The 21757-nt window shown below is 40.9% G+C and overlaps 1 protein-coding gene across 1 annotated transcript in view; it reads left to right on the plus strand.

Annotated features, from left to right (window-relative positions):
- The first annotated feature begins 11311 nt into the window (after window positions 1-11311).
- The window catches only part of UGCG (UDP-glucose ceramide glucosyltransferase), a 35291-nt gene continuing 24845 nt past the window's right edge, over window positions 11312-21757 (plus strand). The window contains exon 1 of the mRNA XM_037035720.1: window positions 11312-11815. Coding sequence (XP_036891615.1) covers window positions 11718-11815 — 98 coding nt within the window. The 5' untranslated portion in view covers window positions 11312-11717. The remainder of the gene's footprint in view (window positions 11816-21757) is intronic.

Genomic DNA, 21757 nt, shown 5'->3' on the forward strand with positions numbered 1-21757 from the left:
AAAATAAAAATTAAAGTGGAAATAAATGAGAGAATTTAAAAAGAGAAGAACCAATGAAATCAGAAGCTAGTACTTTGAAAAGATCAACAAAATTAACAATATTTAGCTATACTGACCAAGAGAAAACTCAAAATACTAAAATCAGCCATAGCTGAGAGGGGACATCACTACCAAGTTTACAGGAACAGAAAAGGTTATAAGGGAATGATATGAATAACTGTCAACAAATTAGATAACCTAGATGAAATGGACATTTTCCTATAGAGATACAACTATAAAACTACTGAAAATGATTCAAGAAGAAATAATATAGGTGAACAGACCTATAACAAGACAGCAAAATCGTAATTTAAATAAAAATCCACCCTTACCCAAAAGAAAAGCCCGAGCCCCGATGGTTTCACTGGTGAATTCTAGCAAATATTTAAAGAAAAATGGACAAAAGTCCCTCAAAAACTCTCCATAACTTAGAAGAGGGAAATTTCCAGATATTCTATGATGTCAGTATTACCAATACCAAAACCAAAGACATTGAAAGAAAACTATAGACCAATATCCCTTATGAATATAGGCATAAAAACTTCAACATGTCTCACCTTTAACAGGAAGCTAAACAACAAAACAAACAAGCAAGCAAAATATAACCAAAGACACTGAAATAGAGAACAGACTGACAGAGACCAGAAGGGAGAGGGGAGGGAATTTCAGGGGAAATAGGGGAGGGATTTAGAGGAACAAATATAAAGGACACATGGACAACAACTGAGAAGGGTGGAAATGGGAGGGAGGGGGGAGCACAGGGGTGGGATGGGATGGGAGTAATAGACAGAAAACTGTACTTGAAAAATAATTAAATAAATACATTCAAAATCCTTTAAGGAAAAAAAAAACATCAACACGATACTCGCAAACTGAATCCAGCAATACGTAAACCACGTGGCTTGGGTGTGATTTTCCTTACTGCCAGCTTCTACCTCACTGGGTCATGATTTGCCCACTCTGACCTTCCTTGCCATACCCTAAGCCAGTTAGCAAGTGGCATCAAGGCTATTTCGGTAAGGGGGAAAAAGAGCTTAAGATATATGTTGGGGGGGGGGGGTGAACAACTAAAAAGAATTTTCTCCTCCTGCTTGTGAAGGGGAAACTATTAGGTACAGAGAACTGTTACCAGCCATCTTACAACCATGAGAGAAGTCAGCATGAGAGATAAAGCTAATACAGAGAGAAGGAGAGAGCCAAAACTACCTCAGAAAAAAGGGGCGAGAGCCCTGACTGAGCCTTGCCTCACTCTTGTGCCCTTTGAATACTGTCCCACCAGCTGACCAACTTGCCTAGGACAGTGTGCATTCACACCGTTCTCCTAGCCTGATTGTTAATAGTGCCCCTTCTCTTTCTCAAAAGTGTCCCGATTTAGACAATCATGTATAGGGTCAGACTCCCTATAACTGAATGTTCAATTACATATCAATTAACTTAGCAGTGAACCAAAGACACTGTTTCTCCAACTGTATCCATTCAGGCTGTTTTCTGGTTGTCTCCCAGCATGCTCCTCGACATTGGCCAGTTGTTTAAAATACTTAGATTCAAAAAATAACTACAGAGGACATCCTGCTTTCCTCTCACTCTTTACCTGATAATCTCTTACTTTTTGGTCAGGACCCAGTACTTTTCCATGCGATCTTTCTAGACTTTTCCTAGGGAAAAGTAACCATTCCCAACTCCGGGACCGTTTTCCTTCTGCCTCTTGAACAGGGCATTGCATCAGAGCGACCTCTTTTTGTCTTTATTTTCAATAGCCAACCGTGAAATCCTCCTGAAACAAAAGGGTTGTCATTTTTAACTTTGTATCCAAGCTATGAGGACAGTGTGCACCCGAAACAGTGTTGCTTTTGACATTTGTTGAGGAATAAAGAAAGAAAGAAAGAAAAGAAATAACTGGGATTTGTTACTTTGTTTACTTTGTCATCTTAACAATCTGTTCAAATAATTTTGCTCAGTGTTTTCCATTGTATAGTGATTAACTGCTAATGGTGGTACCTGAAACCAAATGATCTCCAAATAATTAAAATGGGCTATCAAATTTAGAGAAGAGCTTGGTACAGAAGAGGCCCCAAGAGTTGTTTTTGTTTCCTTGAATTGCACAGTGTCCTGTTTCATGCTTCCTCTCATTTGAGATAATGTTTCAAATTTACACCCACAATGAAGTTAAGGCTTAAAAATAATCTGATATGATTTTTGAGTCATAAAATTATTAGATGGGGTGGAGGTCTCATCTTCACAAATTCATCATTAGTTTGGTACTCAGTCGTGCAAATGTTACTTTTTTTAAATCAATTCTGACCTAAAAATATAATGTCATGTAAACTGGATTCTGATAACTTTGCCTTCTGTTAATTTCAGTATCTTGATGCATTTCTTTTATTCTGAGTATCTTAAGGTATTTTTTACCAAAAATAATATGAGCACTTATTCAATAAATGCTAGTATTTGTTTATTGCATCAGAGGCTCCTAGTGTATGTAAATACCTTTTTTAATCGTATTGCTTGCTTGGGTAGAATATTTTATTTCAAGGCCTAAAACTTATTTTTCTCCTGGAATAAAAGTATCTTTGTTTGCTCTTTACTATTTATGTTTTTCTGTTCCATACAATTGTCACCACCTAATTGTGTTTGTTTCTGATTGACTATACTAGTTATATTAGCTAGAAGATGGTTCCTATAGAATATTCTGGTTTGTGTAATAAACAAAAATCATAGAGTGTTGTATGCTTTTGTTACAGAGACTGATTTGCTTTAAAAATCCTTTTAAGCATAGTTAATTTTATTTTTTATAGGTAGAAACACTAAAGGGAGAAATAGAAGTGGGAAAAGTTTGTGATCTACATGAAATTAGAGTGAATGAACTCTGCTAAGATTAATAATAAAACTTTCATAGAATTGACATTTTCCTAGAACCATTCTAAATATTTTGCATGTCAACCTGAGTCCTCACAACACAGGTCATATAGACAAGAAGTGGTAGAACTGGCATTCAAACCTAGCCAGTTTGAAGCACACAGTGTATGGCTTACCCAACAGTCCACACGGTGTCTTCAAACAAAACATTCTTAAGATAGGTGTTTTGTAAAGACCCTAAACTCAGGAGATCCGGGTTCTCCCAACAGCCTTTGTTCCGTAGTAAAAGTTTAATCACACTTTAATTATAGTGTCATTAACACTATGGAATACACTAGGAAACAGCTTTTATTGGCATTCTCTTTTCTTTTAAAATTCTATTTATTGTTTTCTCTCTTAAATGAAGTGTTCTGGCAGTATATTTCATGAAATTCCTCTTAAAGGAAACAAAAAACATGGTAAAAGGAGAGCAAAGTGTTTAAATTACCAGTGCATCTTAACATAAAATATACAATTTATTCTTAATATATTTTCCTGAGTCTCAGGTGGTGAAATTGATTTACAGAGACTATTGGTTACCAAACTAAATAACAGTAACCCAAATCAACTTTGCAATCCGAACTCTGAGGATTGATCGTCTACTGTATACCATTTAAATTAACTTGATGCTGTGCTCGCTTATACCAAGAGCATTGACTCTGGAGTCAGACAGAACTGGGACCAAACTCTCTGGCTTCCTCACTCTTCAGGACTGTAATCTGGGTAGTTAACGTTAACCTTTTTTGGCTTCCAATGATACATTTCAGAACTTTTTCAAAAATCAACTCAATATTTTAAAAATTTGCCTGGCACCTAACTTCTGCCCTTGTGTTCAATAAATACTAAAGCCTCTCTTTCCAATAAACTTGTCAAGTATGTTTACACACACTCAGCAGCTAGGCGACTGTTTTAATGATATAAATTTTAATCCATTGAATTGGGTCATAAATACCTATCTAAAAATAAAGCAATTTAAAAAAACATTTAGAGACTTCCGCCAAGATGGAGGCACAGGTGGAAACACTGTGCCTTCCCCCACAACCAAGTTTGAATAGAGCAAAGGTTTGGAGAACAGCCAAAGGACAGAAAATTGAATTATATGGAAGTCCGACAATGACGAACCGTTCAATGGGGATGGTAAGAGGGGCGGAGCCAGCAGCAGAGCAGGGTCGGGCAGGACAGATTCCCGGACCTAGGCGTGCAAGTGGCCCGGACCCAGTCAGGGTGTGGGGCAGACTGACCTCGGTCGCACATTCGCACACAGTGAGACGGACCACACAGGCCCCAGGGGGCGAGGGCTGACAGCGGTGGGACACTGGTGTGCAGTGGGACGAAACGCGTGGGCCCAGTGACAGTGGCAGCTGCGGTACCTGTGGCTGCAGCAGACGGGAGGCCATTGTTCCTCTTTGACCCATGTCCCCTGTCCCCTGTTCCAGCGACTGAGTTTCCCTGCTCTGGTGAACACCTAGGGCTCCGATCCTGATACATAACAGACACGAACAGCCCAAAAGATGGCGCAAGAAGAACTCAAAGTCCCAGAGCCGATAACTCTCAGTGACCGAGAAATTGCCAGCCTCTCAGAGGTACAATTCAAGACACTGTTTATCAGGATGCTCACAGAACTGGTTGATTATAGTCACAAATTAGAGGAACGTATGAAGGCTAAACTAATTGAAATGAAGGGAGATGTCCAGGAAACCAATAGCGATGGAAAGGAAACTGGGACTCAAATCAATGGAATGGACCAGAAGGAAGAACGAAACATCCAACCAGAAAGGAATGAAGAAATGAGAATTCAAAAAAATGAGGAGATGCTTAGGAACCTCCAGGACATCTTTAAATGTTCCAACATCTGAATTATAGGGGTACCAGAAGGGGGAAAGAAACAGCCACAAGTGGAACACTTATTTGAACAAATAATAAAGGAGAACTTCCCCAGTCTGCCAAAGGAAATAGACTTCCAGGAAACCCAGGAAGCTCAGAGAGTCCCAAAGAAGTTGGACCCAAGAAGGAACACACCAAGGCACATCATAATTACATTAGCCAAGATTAAAATGAAGGAGAGAATCCTAGAAGCAGCAAGAGATAAGGGGACAGTCACCTACAAAGGAGTACCCATCAGACTGTCAGCAGATTTCTCAAAAGAGACCTTACAGGCAAGAAGGGGCTGGAAAGAAGTATTCCAAGTCATGAAATCCAAAGACCTACAGCCAAGATTGCTTTATCCAGCAAAACTTTCATTTAGAATGGAAGGACAGATAAAGTGCTTCTCAGATAAGGTCAAGTTCAAGGAGTTCATCATCACCAAGCCCTTATTATATGAAATGCTAAAGGGACTTATATAAGAAAAAGAAGATGAAAAATATGAACAGTGAAAGGACAGCAAACACACAGTTATTAACAACCACACCTAAAACAAAAGCAAACCAAGAGGACAGCTAGATCAGGAGTGGAACCATAGAAATGAAGAACACATGGAGGGTTAGCAACAGGGGGGGGAGGAGGAGGAGAAGGGGGGAGAAGGCACAGAAAATAGCATAGACAGTAGGTAGAAAATAGATAGGGGGGAGGGCGAGAATAGTAGGGGAAATATAGAATCTAAAGAACTTGAGACACGTGGTTATAAAGTAAGGGGGGGAGAATGGTGGGGGAGGGAGGGTGAGGGTGGAGGGGAATGAAGGGGGGGAATAGAACAACTGTAATGGTATAATCAATAAAATATATTTTAAAAATAAAAACATTTTGAAAAAGAAAATAGGTGATATTTATACCACACATGTTTGGAAATATGTTAAATAATTTGGCTTGCTTTAAGAATGAACACTAGTGCTTCAGCCTGGCACACTATGGATTCAAACAAAATCAAATAGGAACTTCGAAGGGACAAATGAGTGTGAGGTAAAACATTTCAATTAGTCATTTGGTGTGAGTAAGCAAAACAGCTGGGAACGAAATGAACTCTAGTGAACTCCAGGCACTCCCATGGACCACACCCACACATACCCACACAGTGTAACAGCGGTTTATCAAGATGAGGCCCCGAACTGAGGATTGGCCTAGGGCCTTTGTGCATTCAAAGGTCACAGTAACATCGTATCTGAGGACCTGAAGGCTTTTTACAAAGTCACCATTTCTTGGGTAATAAAATTAATGTAAGCTAAGCACCTGAGCTGGTAAATAGATAAGACATTTTCCTAATTTCAAACTGCTTAGTGGGGTGAAAATGACAAAAATAGTTTCTTTTGGTATTAGCACTACAAATTTCAGATCACTTCTAACTTTGTTTTTGAAATTTCAAATTCACCCCATTTCTGGAGAATCTCCTTTTTTTTACTTTGTTTTTAAACAAGCTTTTGTAGGGCTGAAATTTTACATTATATCTGTCTTTTAAAAATAACAACACATTAACCATAGGGAGCTGTATCGTGATCTTTGAAGTGTTTATATGTGAGCCTTCGTAAGAGTGATAGACACGGAAACTACATCCAACATTGACTTTAAACAATGCCATTGGCCCACAGGCTTTACAGCAGGTCTCCGGGTTGCGGTCAGGTGAGCTGAAGTGTGGTTACTCTCACTCTGAGATCTCATTTTGTAACACAGAAGAAGGGGTACAGTAGTGTGTGTTTTTTCAACAAGAAAAAAATTTGAAAAATATTCACAAACAAATGAGAAAGTTGGCGATTTTTCCAGTGACTTTTCTCAGTATAATTTATTCACTTGTTCAACAACTATTTGAGTGCCTAGAACAGCAATTTTCAACCCATGAGCCACAGCAGGTACACTTGTGCGCCACACAGATTTTTAAAACACGCAATACCTGACTAATCAGTCGGGGGCACTGACCTCTTTTCCCTTAGACTGTCAAGTAAAACAATGACAATAGCCAATACAACAATAGCCATCCAGTGTGAATGAATCAAAATTATGCCTACCTTTTTCTCTGTTGGATTGGCCAAAACTATTTTTTGGTGTGCCACAGAATTTTAGTAATCACTTTCTGTGTGCCATGAGATGAAACAGGTTGAAAGTCGCTGGCCTAGCAGGTGCAAAGCCCTGGGCTCTAATGACAAACTAGCTTAGCTCACTTATTTGGACATATAACATTTCCAATAATTTTCTTTCAGCACAGCGCTCAGTAACTTTTTACAAATAGACTTTATTTTTTACAGCAAATGTAGGTTCACAGTAAAACTGAGCAGAAAGTAGGGTTACCATGCACTCCCTGCCCCAACGCACGCACAGCTTCTCCCGCTGTCAAGGTTCTGTGCCAGAGCGGCCCATGGGTTGCTGTTGATAACCCTACATTGGCAGCTCCCACCATCCAAAGTCCATATTTATGTTGGGTGTTGTACCTGCTGTAGGTTTCCAGGATCCACCTGTATAGTATGGCACAGAGCAATTCCACTGCTCTAACAGTCCTCTGTGACCTACCAGTTCACCTTCCCTCCCCCTCTGGAAACCACAGGTCTTTCTATGATCTCCATAGTTTGGACTTTTCCAGAATGTCATGTAGTTGGAGTCATACAATATGTGGGCTTTTCAGATTGGCTTTTTTTTCCCATCTAATAATATGCATTTAAGCTGCCTCCGTGTCTGTTCATGGCTTGATATCTCACTTTTTTATTAGTGCTGACTACTCTTATCATCTGGACATACCAGAGTTTATGTATTGATTCATCTACTGAAGGACATCTTGGTTGCTTCCAAGGTTGGCAATTATGAATAAAGCTGCTGTAAACACCCTTGTGCCGGTTTTTGTGTGAATAAAGTTTTCAACTCATTTGGGGAAATACCAGGGAGTATTATTGCTGGATTATATGGTAAGAGTAGGTTTAGATTTGTAATTGTCAGTGTCTTTTTTTTTTACTTTTCCTTAAGCTTTTTTATTGATTTTAGAGAGAGAGAGAGAATAAAGGAAAGAGAAAGAGGGAGTGAAACATCAATTTGTTGTTCCGCTTATTTATGTATTCATTAGTTGCTTCTTCTACATGCCCTTACCAGGGATAGAACCCCCAACCTTGGTGTATCGAGACAACACTTAACACTCTGAACAACTGAGCTACCTGGCCAACACATGTAGCTCTCATAATTTTTTTAAATATGCAAAATATCTATATGGTTTTCACAGAGTAACTCTTTCATAAAATAGGGGGAAAGTCACTTTTCATCATAAAAACAATATAAAAAGGCAGATTTTAAAAATTGAATTTTATTCTTCAGAGACAAATAATCATAATCTTTTGATATTTCTTTCAGTCTTTTTTCTGTGCACAGCTTTTCTTTTCTTTTTTAAAAATGACTTTGCTTATTTATTTATTTTAGACAATGGGGAAGAGAGGGAGAAAGAGAGGGAGAGAAGCTTCAGTGTGTGGTTGCCTCTCACATGCCCCCTACTAGGGAACTGGCCTGCAACCCAGGCATGTGCCCTGACTGGGAATCAAACTGCACACTTTGGGTCACAGGCCGATGCTCAATCCACTAAGCCACACCAACCAGGTCTGTGTATGGCTTTTCAATGTCACATTTTAAACTTGATTTATGTAGAAATCTCAGCAAAGAGATAACCCAAATCAAGAGTCTTGACTATTGAAAGTATAACTTTTAAAAATGTAACAGGAACTTTTAAATATAGTGTAGGCATTCCAGATACAATGTAACTAAGGGTATCAGTTTTCCCAAGTTTGCTTTGTTTCTCTGAAGTAACTTTTGGACCTGTGTTCTTACAGCCTTCTTTCCACTCCTCTTTTCTGGGACATGGGACTAAAACATACAATTTCATTTCAGTTTTGGTTTGAAATCAGCTACAATTAAATTACTTTGGTTTGGGTTTGGTTCAAGCCCAAAGTGTGTTCCAACTAGTTGGTCTGAACCATACATTTTGGATTATTTTCTTGTTTAGGTTTTATAAACTAACATATCTAGGACCATTACATGACAGTCAAATTTGGATTTTGTTTGCCCCTAAAAACATTGCTCCTTAAATTGTATGAACTCTAATATATAATGATGTTACTGGATTGCCATTAGAAAAAGTCAGAAGCCCTGAACTTGGTAGAATCAGTCTGCTAAGAGCAAGGCCCTTTAGACACGAACCTAAAACAATGTTAACTACCAAAAGTGTGATGAGTAAGTCTTTGCTATATACTCTTATGCTGCTGCACCCACTACATGGGAGAAATTTACACTTTTACAGTATCTTTAGAAAGTTAGGATTGCATATTCTAAAGTTGCTGCTTTCAAATCAGCAACCAGGTTTGGATAGACCAAGTTTAGCTATGCTCAAGGACAACATAGCAGATCTTTAATCAGCTCATTATGCTCAATTATAGCAAATCTGTTAACTCTTAATATCTGCTTCTTCACCTTTCTTTGGCCTCATTTCCCATGTAATTGATCATCGTGCATAAAATCCTTGGTTGGAAGGTTCCAATAAACATTTTGGAAAAATGCAAAATATAACAAAATGCTTAAATTGACCAACTGATGTACCGTATTTTCCAGACCATAAGACACACCTAGGTTTTAGAGGGGAAAAAATTTTGGAGCAAAAAATGTGGTAAAATATTTAACAACATAAATAACATAATATTTTCACTAATGTAAATGTAAACAGAACTCATCAGCAGCATTAACAACCATTATTTCTCCCAAATTGGAGGGGGTGCATCTTATAGTCCGAAAAATACAGTAGTTCATCAAAACCATGAGGGTATTCATTGTAAGATGCACTATTATTTTATATACGGTTAAGAAAAAGCACCTACCATGTAATTGTAAGATGTCATTGACTGCAAGATGCATTTCCATTTCAGAAATGTTAAAAAAAAAAGTTGTTTTTCTAAAAATGTGTTTGAATTAACTGCAACAGCGAGGTTTCAAATTTCCATTTGTAGTGTTATTTCGACGTTAATACACTGCCCTGCTATTAAGGTATCAACCAGTAACAATCAACAATGGAAGTTTGGTTTCTAAACTGTCTTTTCTCACTGACGTTAACGCTGATAAACCAAAGAGCACATCGAATCCAGGATTGGTTCTCAATACAGATATTAATTTAAACTCTTTCCTGATTGTAGTTTATCATTTAACTGTACATTGAGGTAGCTCATTTAATCAATATTAACGATTATAAGTGCGATTATAAAATAAACTTCTTTACAAAGTTGACTTCAATTCTGAAACCTTTAAAGGAGGTCATGATTATTTAAAAGGAAATCTCTTGAAATAATAAACATCGTCTAAACACGAAACAATCGAGAAGCAATATAAACTCCTCTAGGATAAAGAAACAAACAGAAACGTTTACTAGGAGATTAAAACATCTTCTTGGACTGGTTTGAAATTAAGGTACACTAATTTACCTTACTCGCCATAGTGCCACTTCTTTGCTTTACAGAGCCGTACTATAAAGTATGGCCGTGTTTAAGATCCACCTGCGTTATTAAATTTTCTAGTAGCAAGCCATATTTAGTTAGGAAAACAAGAACAGTGAAATCAATTACTTAATTTAAACTAACATAAAAGATATCGTCGTTTCAACAGATAATCAATATAAAATTTACCAGTGGTCTTAAGACCTCTAGGGCATGGTTTACACTCAGGGCACATCTCAACTCGGTACTAGCCCATTTCAAGCGCTCAATAGCCACATATGGCTGCCCAACTAAACCGTAGGTTTAGAGGAGTTCAATAGCAACTGATTCTTACATTTTGAGTTAGAGAATTTCTTTTAAATTACATGCGGTCTGTAAGTTTCTTAGAGACCCAAGAGACACAAGATTATTTTACTCCCAGGTTCTTTGGGATCCAAGACTCCAAGGCGCTTAAAGCCAGGGGGCGGGCAGGGGAGGCGATGGGAAACACTTGCTCCCACGAACGGAGCCTGGGGAAAGGCCTAAGCCGCTCCAAGCAATGCCCGGCGGAGAGGCTGCGGATGCAGCAGCGCTGGACGCTGGACTGTGAGACAACCCAGGCCTCTGACTGGAGCCCCGTGTCTTTTTCTGGAGAGTCGTGGAATAGCACAGCCGGACAGAGGGAGAGCGGCATCCAAATTGGACACAGGGTCACAATGCGCCTCCGCTCCAACGCCGGCCGCCCTGGGCGCCCAGACCTCAGGCGGACAGTGGTCGGAGACAGGAGCCTGGGGGAAAAGCCCGGCCGGCATCCAACAGAAGAAGCCTCCCAAGGACTCGCTAGCGACCGTGACGCAGCCCGCGCGAAGGTGGCAGGGTGGGCGGAGGGAGAGGAGAGGCGCGCACCGCCCCTCGGAGGGGCGGGCGCCGCGGTTGCGGGGGTGGGGGCGGGGACCCGGAGGGGAGGGGCGGGGCGCGCCGGGGAGTCGGGGCGCAAGCTGGTGGTTTCGATTAGTTCACGGAGCTGCCGCGGCAGAGCAGGGCAGGAGGTGCGCGCCACGGAGTCCGGGGCGAGGCGGCAGGGCGGCAGCGGCTGGGGTTCCGGCGCGCAGGGTCCGATCGGCGGCGGGGAGAGTGTAGAGAGTCAAGCCGCAGAGCAGAGCCGCGGCGAGCCACGGCCCCCTTGACCACCCAGCCCGACCACCGCAGCGCCTGCAGTCGTGAGCGCGCCCGGCGCAGCGCGCTGGCGAGTGCGCGCGGGCGGGGGCGCGCAGGCCCTGCCCGCCCCTTCCGTCCCCACCCCACTCCGCCCCTTCCTCTCCCCATCTTCTCCCCTCCTGCGCCCCCGCTCCGGGCGCCTACCCTGTCCTCCTCCTGCGGGAGCGCTGTCCGCGGCGGCGGCCGGAGCAGGCCGGGCCGGGCCGGGGGATGGCGCTGCTGGACCTGGCCCTGCAGGGAATGGCCGTCTTCGGGTTCATCCTCTTCTTGGTGCTGTGGCTGATGCATTTCATGGCCATCATCTACACGTGAGTGAGGGGCAGCTGGAGGAGCCCTTGGCGGGGTTTGGGGACAGGCGATAGTGGGAGGGATTGCGCTTTGGAAGGTATTAGGCTCAGGTTGGGGAACAGAGAGCTAATTCTCAGATGTTTCCTTCATTCCCTCTCGCCCTGGACCAGCTGGGGCTGAGGGTCCTTGGAGGGAAAAGTGGCGAATGAGGGGGTTGCTGGGTTGCAGGCGACTGCACAGCCATGGAAAAGGAGACTACGCTCGTCTTACGTGTCGCGCTGAAGGTTGCCTGCTTGGTTTGTGGGTTGTGTTTGATTTTTCATCTGGGCCAAGATGTGTGGTGTATTTTTTTCCTCTTGACCTGGGCTACATTTCTAATTTGGTGATGATCGTGTCCACTCCTCTGGGAAGGCACACACAACCACCTGGAACCTCCCTGAGGATTATGTTCCTCCTGGAAGAGCTCTACGCCCTCGAATAGGTGTGAAGCACCTGTCCACCTTGAAAATATCCACCAAACCAAACCCCCGAGCTGGCGTTCCGGCCTTGAGTCCTGTCAGCGTGTACATTTCAGTGTGGTTTTCTCTCCTTTTTTTTCCGATTTCTTGTTTATTACCTTGTTTAGATTTGCCCCCCCCCCATACACCTTTTCATTGTTATTTTGACATAACGCTTCTTGAGGCCTACCAGATGCTGCTTACTGTGGGCACAGTGATGAGCCGGACAGAGTTCCTGTCCTCATAGAGCTTACAGTCCAGAAGTAAGAGACATAAAAGTCCGAATAAACTTATTTCCGGTAGTGATAAAGTCTATGAACAAAACAGGGTGATGAGAAATGGCCCCGGGGTAGGTGGGTCGTTTTGATATTTCAGCTACTTAAGTGTCTTTAAACTGACGTCGACCTTCGCAAAGTAGTGAGAATCACATAGGTCATATTAGTGATCCAGATTCACTGGGTTTTTAGCTTCACCAAACGTGACTCTACGTGGTTATCTTTACCACCAACTAGACTAGGGCATATGAGAGATGGGGAGGACCTCAAGAAATGAAATAATTTTAGATTGTTTCCACTTTTTACTACATAAAAGGTATTTTTTAATTTTTGTTGTTGGGAAGTGCTGCATTTTGTTAGCGCAGTGTGGCACCTTCTGGTGCTGGAGGAAGATGCTACACTGTACAGGGCACAGCGGGCATTTCTTTGAAGACGAAAGGAAGCGTGCCCCTTGGATGCTGTTTTAGGAGTTTGTTATCTGTAGTCAAGGAACACATTCTGGAGTTCATGTTAAATACATGAGATTTTTTTAAAAATTTGTGACCTTTTCCAATCATAAAAATAAAAAATGCTTTCTGTATAAGGCATTCACACAACATGGACAGGAATAAAGAAGAAAGTCAAACACAACTAAAACTCCGTGACTTTGTCAACCTTTTGTGACTGTCCTTCCCATTATGTTTCTGTTTGGGGGAAGGAAGAGAAGAGGGGGCATGAAGGAAAGAGAAAGGGACTTTATTATGATTATTGTTCTGGAACCTGCTTTTAAAATTCAAGTATTTAATATATGATTTGGGGGAAGCTCTTTCAGACAAGGCACTGTTCTAGGTGCTAGAAATAAGATTGAAGAACAAGACAGACGGCTGCTCCCATGGAGCTCCTGCGTAGAATGTCATGAATATTTTTGCATGTTAATGTGTGATCTCTGCATCATTTTTACATCAGTGAGTGGCATTTTCATTTCTGATGTGCAAATATGTATTTGTTGTTATTGGTGGGCATTTAGGCCGTTTAATTTACCAAGATTAACAAACCCTGATGAATTCACATGTGTCCATGTTTGAGAGATACCTGTTTTAGTTTATATTTCTGAAAGAGATATTATGGGGCTGGAAGAGGTGCACGTTTGAAACTTCCATACACACTGCTCTGCCCCAGTGATGCATATTGCCAGATGAACAGCGAGCGTTTTTTGACTGTCGTCCCGCAGGAATTTTTAAAACGTGCAATACCTGACTGGTCAGGGGCACTGCCTTCTGTTCGCTTAGATGGTCAAATGAAAAAGCAACCACAGCCAACACAACAATTGCCAGCTAGTTTGAACGCATCAAAATTATACCAATTTATTTGTCAGATTGGCAAATATATATATATACAATACATTTTTGGCATGCCGCAGATTGAGTAACTAGTTTATGTGTGCCGTGAGATGAAAAAGATTGAAAATCGCTGGTCTGCAGGAAGGCTGTATTTATTCATAGTCCTGGTAACATTGTATGATGGCCCCCATTTCCCTTTACTAAGTATCAGGCTTTTTGACTACTTTCTGTTATTTTTTTTCATTGCTTTAATTACTAGTTCCATTGAATGCTTTTCATATATTTATGTTAGTTATATTCAATTGTAAGTTTCATGCTCATAATCCTGTGCTATGGTCTATTGCTGGGTGATCTTTCTGACATGAATGTTGTTTTTGTTAACTTTTCCCAATACTTTTTTTTTTTTTGGTTTTTCAACTTTGTACACATATTTAACCTGGAGAAAGTGTGTATGCCTGTGTGTTTTAGGTAGTTGAGTCTTCTAATGTTTTCCGACTCAGGCACAATTTTTATATCTTTACTATCCCCCCATCACTATTTATTTAGTATTTTTTTAGTATTTTGAACTTTTTCAGGTTTTTAAAAATATTTTGTCATATGAGATCTAGAGACATAGTTTTAGGTTTACCTAAATATTTAGCCACTTTCCCCAGAATCATTTGTGAAATGATTATTTAACTAATCCACAGTTTTGAAATATTATATTTATTATAAATTCTTCTGGATACTTGTATGTTTCAGTGCTCCCCACTGCTGCTTCATTGATCTATTAGTTCTTATATCAGTATCCATTCTTCTAATAGATGAAAGCAAGCTCCATCTTATACTTTTGCAAACTTTTCTTTTGCTTTTTACACATTTTTTAAAAAATGAACTTTAGAATATTTCTATTCAGAATAAGTGATCTTGTTTTTTGATTGGAATTGTTAAATTTACAGCTCAGTTTTGGAGGAAATTGACTCTTTTCAGCAAAGCACCATCCTAGGTATCCCCCACCCCCTATTTCATATGCACATAATGGTAGTCACACTTCTTTATTTGAAGTTAACACAAGGGATATGGCCTAGTGTCCCTAGTAACCATCTGGAGTGTTTAGACTTGAGACAGCTCCAGAATTGTTTTAAGTTATTTATTTTGTACTTAATGATAAACGTCAAAGTTTTCTTAAAACACTTCAAGTTTTTGAGAATAGTGCAAACATTTAACTTAGTTGGGATACTGTATTTATAGAGGCATTGTATTTATTTTCTTTTTTTTTTTTTTTACGATTTCTTATTTTTTTTTTTAGGCAGAGGCAGAAAGAGGGAGAGAAACATCAATGTGTGGCTGCCTCTCTCATGCCCCTTACTGAGAACCTGGCCTGCAATCCAGTCAGGGTACATGAATCCAACCAGCAACCCTAAATCTGTTTTTTAAACAATTTTATTTATTTATTTTTATGCCCTGACTGGGATCAAACCAGCAACCCTTTGGTTCGCAGGCCAGCACTGAATCCACTGAGCCACACCAGCCAGAGCTGTATTTATTTTCTGATACCTTACAGAGTTACCTCTTTTATTGACAGTAACAAGATTCCGAAAAATTCTCTGAAAACAGAATAAAAAATGCAATTCATTTATAACAGATCATAATGATTAGCTAATTAAAAGAATTATGTAAGTACCTTTCTGAAATAGATAAATGAACAAAGAGTAAATAATCAAGAGCTTAATTTACATATGTGTAAATTAAATATTAACCTTTTTCTTTTTGATAAGTTCCTTCTGTTTCTCCTTCACAATTATTTGCATGTTTGAGTTGATTCCTTTCTTATTGAAGTAAAGATACTTCTTAGTTTAATTTGAGTTGTGCTGAAGCAGAAAACTAAGGTTTTTTTCTCACCCTCTCTTTAATGTATTTAGCAAACTTACAAATTTCCTTTCTCAAAATTAGGCAATTGTGCTTAAAATATTGTGCGAAACATTCTGTATTTTATCTAAAAATATTTTCTAAGCACATGTTCTATGTCCTCTCAAGTCCTTTTGAAATAAGTTAAAATAAAAGTAAACCGAAATAAGCATTTATCAGTACTCTTCTAAAACCTTGTATATGCAACTGGTGGAACTTGAGCTTATTTTTAAAAATTTATATGGTTGCTTATCTGCTTTTCAGATTAAGGTGCATAATCTGTGGGCTCCTAATTGTTTTAAAAAATGTTTAGGTACTGCAAATATTGTAGTAAAATTGTTGAGAAAAACCAAAACACACTTTAAAAAAACAAATACTATGTGTTCTCCTCTATAAGAGGAATCTAATGAAGAAAATAAACTATTGAGCAAAATAGACCAGAGGCATAGAAATTATGGACCAGACTGACAGCCGTAAAAAGGGATAAGGGGAGGTAGGGACTGACTGAAAGAAGGGGAGGGCCCTGGCTGGTGTGACTCAGTGGATTGAGCACCAGCCAGTGAACTGGAGGATCACCGGTTCGATTCCCAGCTAGGGCACATGCCTGGGTTACAGGCTAGGTCCTCAGTTGGGGCATGGGAGAGGCAACCAGTCTATGTTTCTCTCACACATCAATGTTTCTCCTCTCTTCCTTCCTCTCTCTCTAAAAATAAATAGTCTTTAAATTACAAAAAGCCACTTAGTATGTTTCTTTAAAAAGGGGAGGGGAGGGATTAGTCAGAGAACACATATGAAGGACCCATGGACATGGACGATGGTGAGTGGACTGATTATGGAAGTGGGGGTGGGCTGGCTGAGGGAGGGAAGGGAGGAAAATGGAACAACTGTAATAGTATAAACAATAAATATTTTAAAAAATAAAAAAACTAAAAGCCAATTGGTTATTTTTTTAATTAAATGAGGTATATAATGGTATCTAGTTAACTGAGATTTGATGTTTTATTATAGCGTATCTTCTTTTTTTCAGATTTTATTTATTTATCTTTAGAGGGGAAGGGAAGGAGAGAGGGAGAGAAATATCAATGTGTGGTTGGAGCATCCCCTCTCGTGCGTCCCCTGCTGGGAACTGGCCTGCAACCCAGGCATGTGCCCTGACTGGGAATCGATCCTTTGGTTCACAGGCCCGTGCTCAATCCACTGAGCTACACCAGCCAGAGCTATATTGTATCTTCTTAAAATGAGATAGAGAGCTAAATATTGGTCTGTATTTAAAAAGGGGGAACTGAATGTGATTAATACAATGAACAGTCCTTATTCAAATAAATTAATTGTTCAGATTTCACAAATGTCTTTAGACTTCCTATAAGCCTGCAATTTTAAAAAATGAGGTAATTTATAAACCAGAAAATCATTTTTAATATTTTCAGACTGTATTCACTGGTATCTCTACCTACTGCTTTGTTCCTTTCCAATTTTAATATTAGACTGCAGCTGACTAATTTCATAACATTTTAGATGGCACATGTTTGTGGGATTCTGCCTATAATGTTAAAGATAATATTCAAATTAGAGAAAGTGAGATTCAAGGCCCTTATTCCCAAGATTTCTTACTTCCTAACATAACTGATGATTATAGCCTCAGTAGGCAGAGTTGATTAAGTGATCTTTATGAGTTTTTTCTCTTTTTTGAGAGCCAGTGTGGTTTGATCATTTGGGGGCTGCAGTGAAATCGCATAAAAGCCGTTTCTGTCGCATAAGAGACGGTCGTTTCCCCGTTTTAGCCCATAAGGAGCCATATTGCTGGGTGATAAGGGTACTTGCCTTTCCCCCCCCTCCATCTCCATCCTTTTTCTGCTCTCTCTCTACCCCATTCCTCCCCTTGCTCAGATGATCACCTCCCCCACCCCAGCCGTAATGCCCTAATGTTTGGTGGTAGGCTCTATCTTTTCTATTAAAATTTATCTTTTAATTGACTGGAGGTGCCAGGCCTGTGGGGAAATATATCTTGTATCCGTAATGATTAACTACCCTCTAGTAAACCAAAGTTTCTTTTCCTGGAGATTCTTTTCTCCAGATTAATTCTGCCTTTTCTAACTTCTCTAGTATTGCAACTTCTATTCCTGCTGCTTAGCTTTTGAGTGGAATTTAAAAACTCATAATATCAGGATAACTGTGATAAAATGTCATGGCACACATAAATTGCTAAAATTGTGCAGCACACCAAAAATATATTTTTTAACATAAAATTTTTATTTTTCTCAATATCTACAGCAGCTTTTTTAAGTTTTAATTTTATTTAAGATTTTATTTATTTATTTTTANTCAGTGGATTGAGTGCGGGCCTGCGAACCAGACGATCGCGGTTCGATTCCCAGTCAGGGCACATGCCTGGGTTGCAGGCTGGTTCCTTGCAGGCCAACTCCCAGCAGGGGATGCACGAAAGGCAACCATACATTGATGTTTCTCTCCCTCTCCTTCCCCTCTAAAGATAAATAAATGAATAAAAAAAAATAAAAAAAAACCCTCATAATATCAGGATAACTGTGATAAAATGTCATGGCACACATAAATTGCTAAAATTGTGCAGCACACCAAAAATATATTATATTTTTTAACATAAAATTTTTATTTTTCTCAATATCTACAGCAGCTTTTTTAAATTTTAATTTTATTTAAGATTTTATTTATTTATTTTTAGAGAGGGGAAGGGAAGGAGAAAGAGAGGGAGAGAAACATCAATGTGTGGTTGCCTCTCACATGGCCCCCCGTGGGAACCTGGCCCCACAACCCAGGCGTGTACCTGGACTGGGAATTGAACCTGTGACCCTTTGGTTCGCAGCCTGAGCTAAAAAAATATGTAATATATATATAATTTTGATTCATTCATATCGGACAGGTATTGTTGTATTGACTGTTGTCACTGTTTTTAATTTGACAGTCTAAGGGAAAAGAGGTTGGTGCCCCTGATTCAATAGTCAGGTATTGTATGTTTTAGAAATTCTTGCAGCACATCAGCTGAAAATCACTGGTCAAGGTCATGGCTGCCAGGACCACTTTTTAGGGAATGAATAAAACAGTTGAGCCCCTTTCACTTGAGGCTGGGAAGACATTGACTTGGGCTAGATTTTGACACCTCTAAAAACCAAAATGAACATTGGAATTCATTGTGAATATTCAGTCATGGTTCTGTTGATTCATCATTGCTCCCTTTTCCTACATTTTCCTACATCATTGGGTCAGTACACTTTCTCTCTACTCTAGATTATTTAGAACGACTGTATTTTGCCGTGTATAATGCACACCTTTGCCCAGATTTTTCAGGGGAAAATAAGGATGCACATTATACATGGGTAGTACCTGAAATACCTTGCATGTACCCATCTATCTAAATTGTAAATGTGTATTCAGTTGTTTCTTCGCCCAATTAGATTGTAAGCTTTTGAGGGTAGCGATAGTGTCTTATTCACTGTTGTATCTCCAGTGTCAACTAGGCACTCGATTCTTGCTTGTTGAATGAATGATCTTTGAATTTTTTTCTAGTAGTGAGGATGAGTTTTCTGCCCATTCATTACTTCAGTGTCACTTGACCACTGTGACTTGAGGTAGGTGGTCAGAATTTGGGATGCTTTCAGTGCTCGTGGACTTTGTTGGACCAGAGGAAGTTTTTATCTCACTGTATCTCGTTAATTGCCAGGCAAATGAAAACAGGGCACTACCAATAACATGTTCACTTACAGATCTGAATTTCCCCCCAAAGATTTCCGAAGGGAATGCCTGCCTTGCCAGCAGTAACCTTTACACTTAGATCTGTGCTTTGGGGAATGCACGCCCAGTGCTATCCAGTTAGTTGACATGCAAATCACAACAAGTGCCTCCCACTTTTCCTCCGTCCACAGACATTTACTTCCTACACAAAATAGTTAAGTTTAAACATTACATTCAGCATTAAAAGATCAATGAGTTGTGTAGAAGAGGATCAGGACAGCCCCATTAATTTCCTTTTGACTTAAAAGGAGATTTTGAGTTTATGGTATTGCAACCGAGCAAATGGGTCCCCATCCATGTTTTCACCTTGCCCACATTGTCCCCTGTCACCTTGATGCACGAACCAAGTATTAGTGTTGAAGGAAACAGGTTTTTATTTGTAGGAATCCAGCCTTGGGGGGCTTGGGGGCCCGAGGCACTCCCGCTTGGCGCCCTCCTCTCCCACGAGACCTAGCACTTTTGTTGCTGCCCACCAGGCTATAAGGCAAAACCGTGCCCTAAAGTTCCCCATATCCCTATTTGTTCTGAAGCCAGCTGTGCAAACGGGTCTCCATCCCCTCTGGAAGGCACACTCATGGGTTTTAGAGTCGCCATCCACTCAGAGCAGCACTCTCCTTCAGGATCTGGGGAACGTAGTCCTCAACCTCCGTGTAACAGTTCAGGGAAGCATGTGCCATGTTAGACTGGATCGCGGCGGAGTCCGGGGGGGCGCCCACGTCCCAAGAGAATGGCGTTTCAGTATGACCTTCAGAGAAGCTGAAGTCTGCCGTTTCACCATTCCCGGTCATAGTCGAGCTCAGGCATCTCCCATGAATCTGGGTGACTAGGCAGGTTCCCACACAGCCCCACAGCTCTCTCCTTAGCACCGTTTCCTCAGCCCACATGGCTGCTGCTTCTGCTACAGCCCGCATGGCTGTGCCGTTTCCTCGTGGCTGCCTCTTTCTTACTACACCCGGCAGCTCCGCAGAATCCTGACTCCCAGCCAGCCCGGCTTCTACTTCACACACCAGCTCTCAGGTCCGAATCCTGACGGCAAACTGCATAGCTGCTTGTCGCTTCCCCTTTCAGACCTCATGGTCTGAAAATCCCCTTTCGAACCACATGGCTGCCACCCTCTGCTCTCTCAGCCACCCTTATTTGAAATGCTGACCTGGAACTTCCTATGCAAGCTCATATCCTGCCCCTCCTACAATGAGCTACTTTTGCCAGTTCCCTGTATCTTTTACCTTCTTTCAGCTGCTGTCTTTAGTCAGGGCAAGAGTGCCCATGACAGAGGGGCCCCTGCATCCCTACCTTTTGTGCAGGTGCTGCATGAGCTCCCCCGCTGCATCACGGGTCACTATCAGCCCTGAAAGTCGAGTCGTCCTTTTGCCCTGGGCAGTCCACGTCCCCTCAGGCAGGACACGGCCGTCAACTTGCCATTGTAGTAAGAAGTATCTTAACCACCATACCATCCCTTCCCCTTTCCCCCAACCATGGGCTGTGGGGAATTTCTCCCTGTAGTCAGGGGACCCCTGCTTTGCACCATGTTACAGTGTGTTTGAGGGTCTTCTGTGTTTCTGGGCAGGACCTGCTGGGGCCACATCTTCTGTTGGGTGCCTTTCTTATTTAGTTGCTGTTAGCAAAATGCCATGCTCTATTCCATACATCAGGGGTAACTATTGTCACCAAAGGGTTGGTTAATTGGGGAGGAATTGGGGTGGGGGGAAAGAGCAAAATTATAAAGATCTATTTGTTTTCTGTGGCGATGGAGTCCTTTGTATTCTGGAGTGTAAATCTGTTATCTGGTGGAAGTAGTTTGTGTTTTGCTGTGGACTGGCCTCACAATTGGTTATTTTGTGTTCTCCAGGGAATCTTGTATGTGCAGAATTTAGGTCGCACTGGAAGGTGTGCTTTGTGTTGCTGATGAAACCCTTCCTATGAAAGAACTGAGGAAATTTAAAAAAAAAAGGAAGAAAGAAAGAAAGAACCCCCTCCGCCTGCAGTACCACTTTTGGAAAAGATTAAGTGCTATGTGGAAGTCACGTTAGACACGACACATACTGGTAATAAATGCACAGTAACAGCCTTCCAAGGCACAATCATAAGTAACAACAGAGACCTTTAATCATTGGAAATTGTTGGCATGACTTTGTGAAGCTGGGGACCTGCTGATAGAGCAGTCAGCCTAATTTTCTATGAAATATTAACAAGCTTGGTAGCACGCAGCGGAGATAAAT

The sequence above is a fragment of the Sturnira hondurensis genome, unplaced genomic scaffold, assembly GCF_014824575.4.
Source record: "Sturnira hondurensis isolate 20B ecotype Veracruz unplaced genomic scaffold, ASM1482457v3 Scaffold0022566, whole genome shotgun sequence".
Classification (NCBI taxonomy): domain Eukaryota; kingdom Metazoa; phylum Chordata; class Mammalia; order Chiroptera; family Phyllostomidae; genus Sturnira; species Sturnira hondurensis.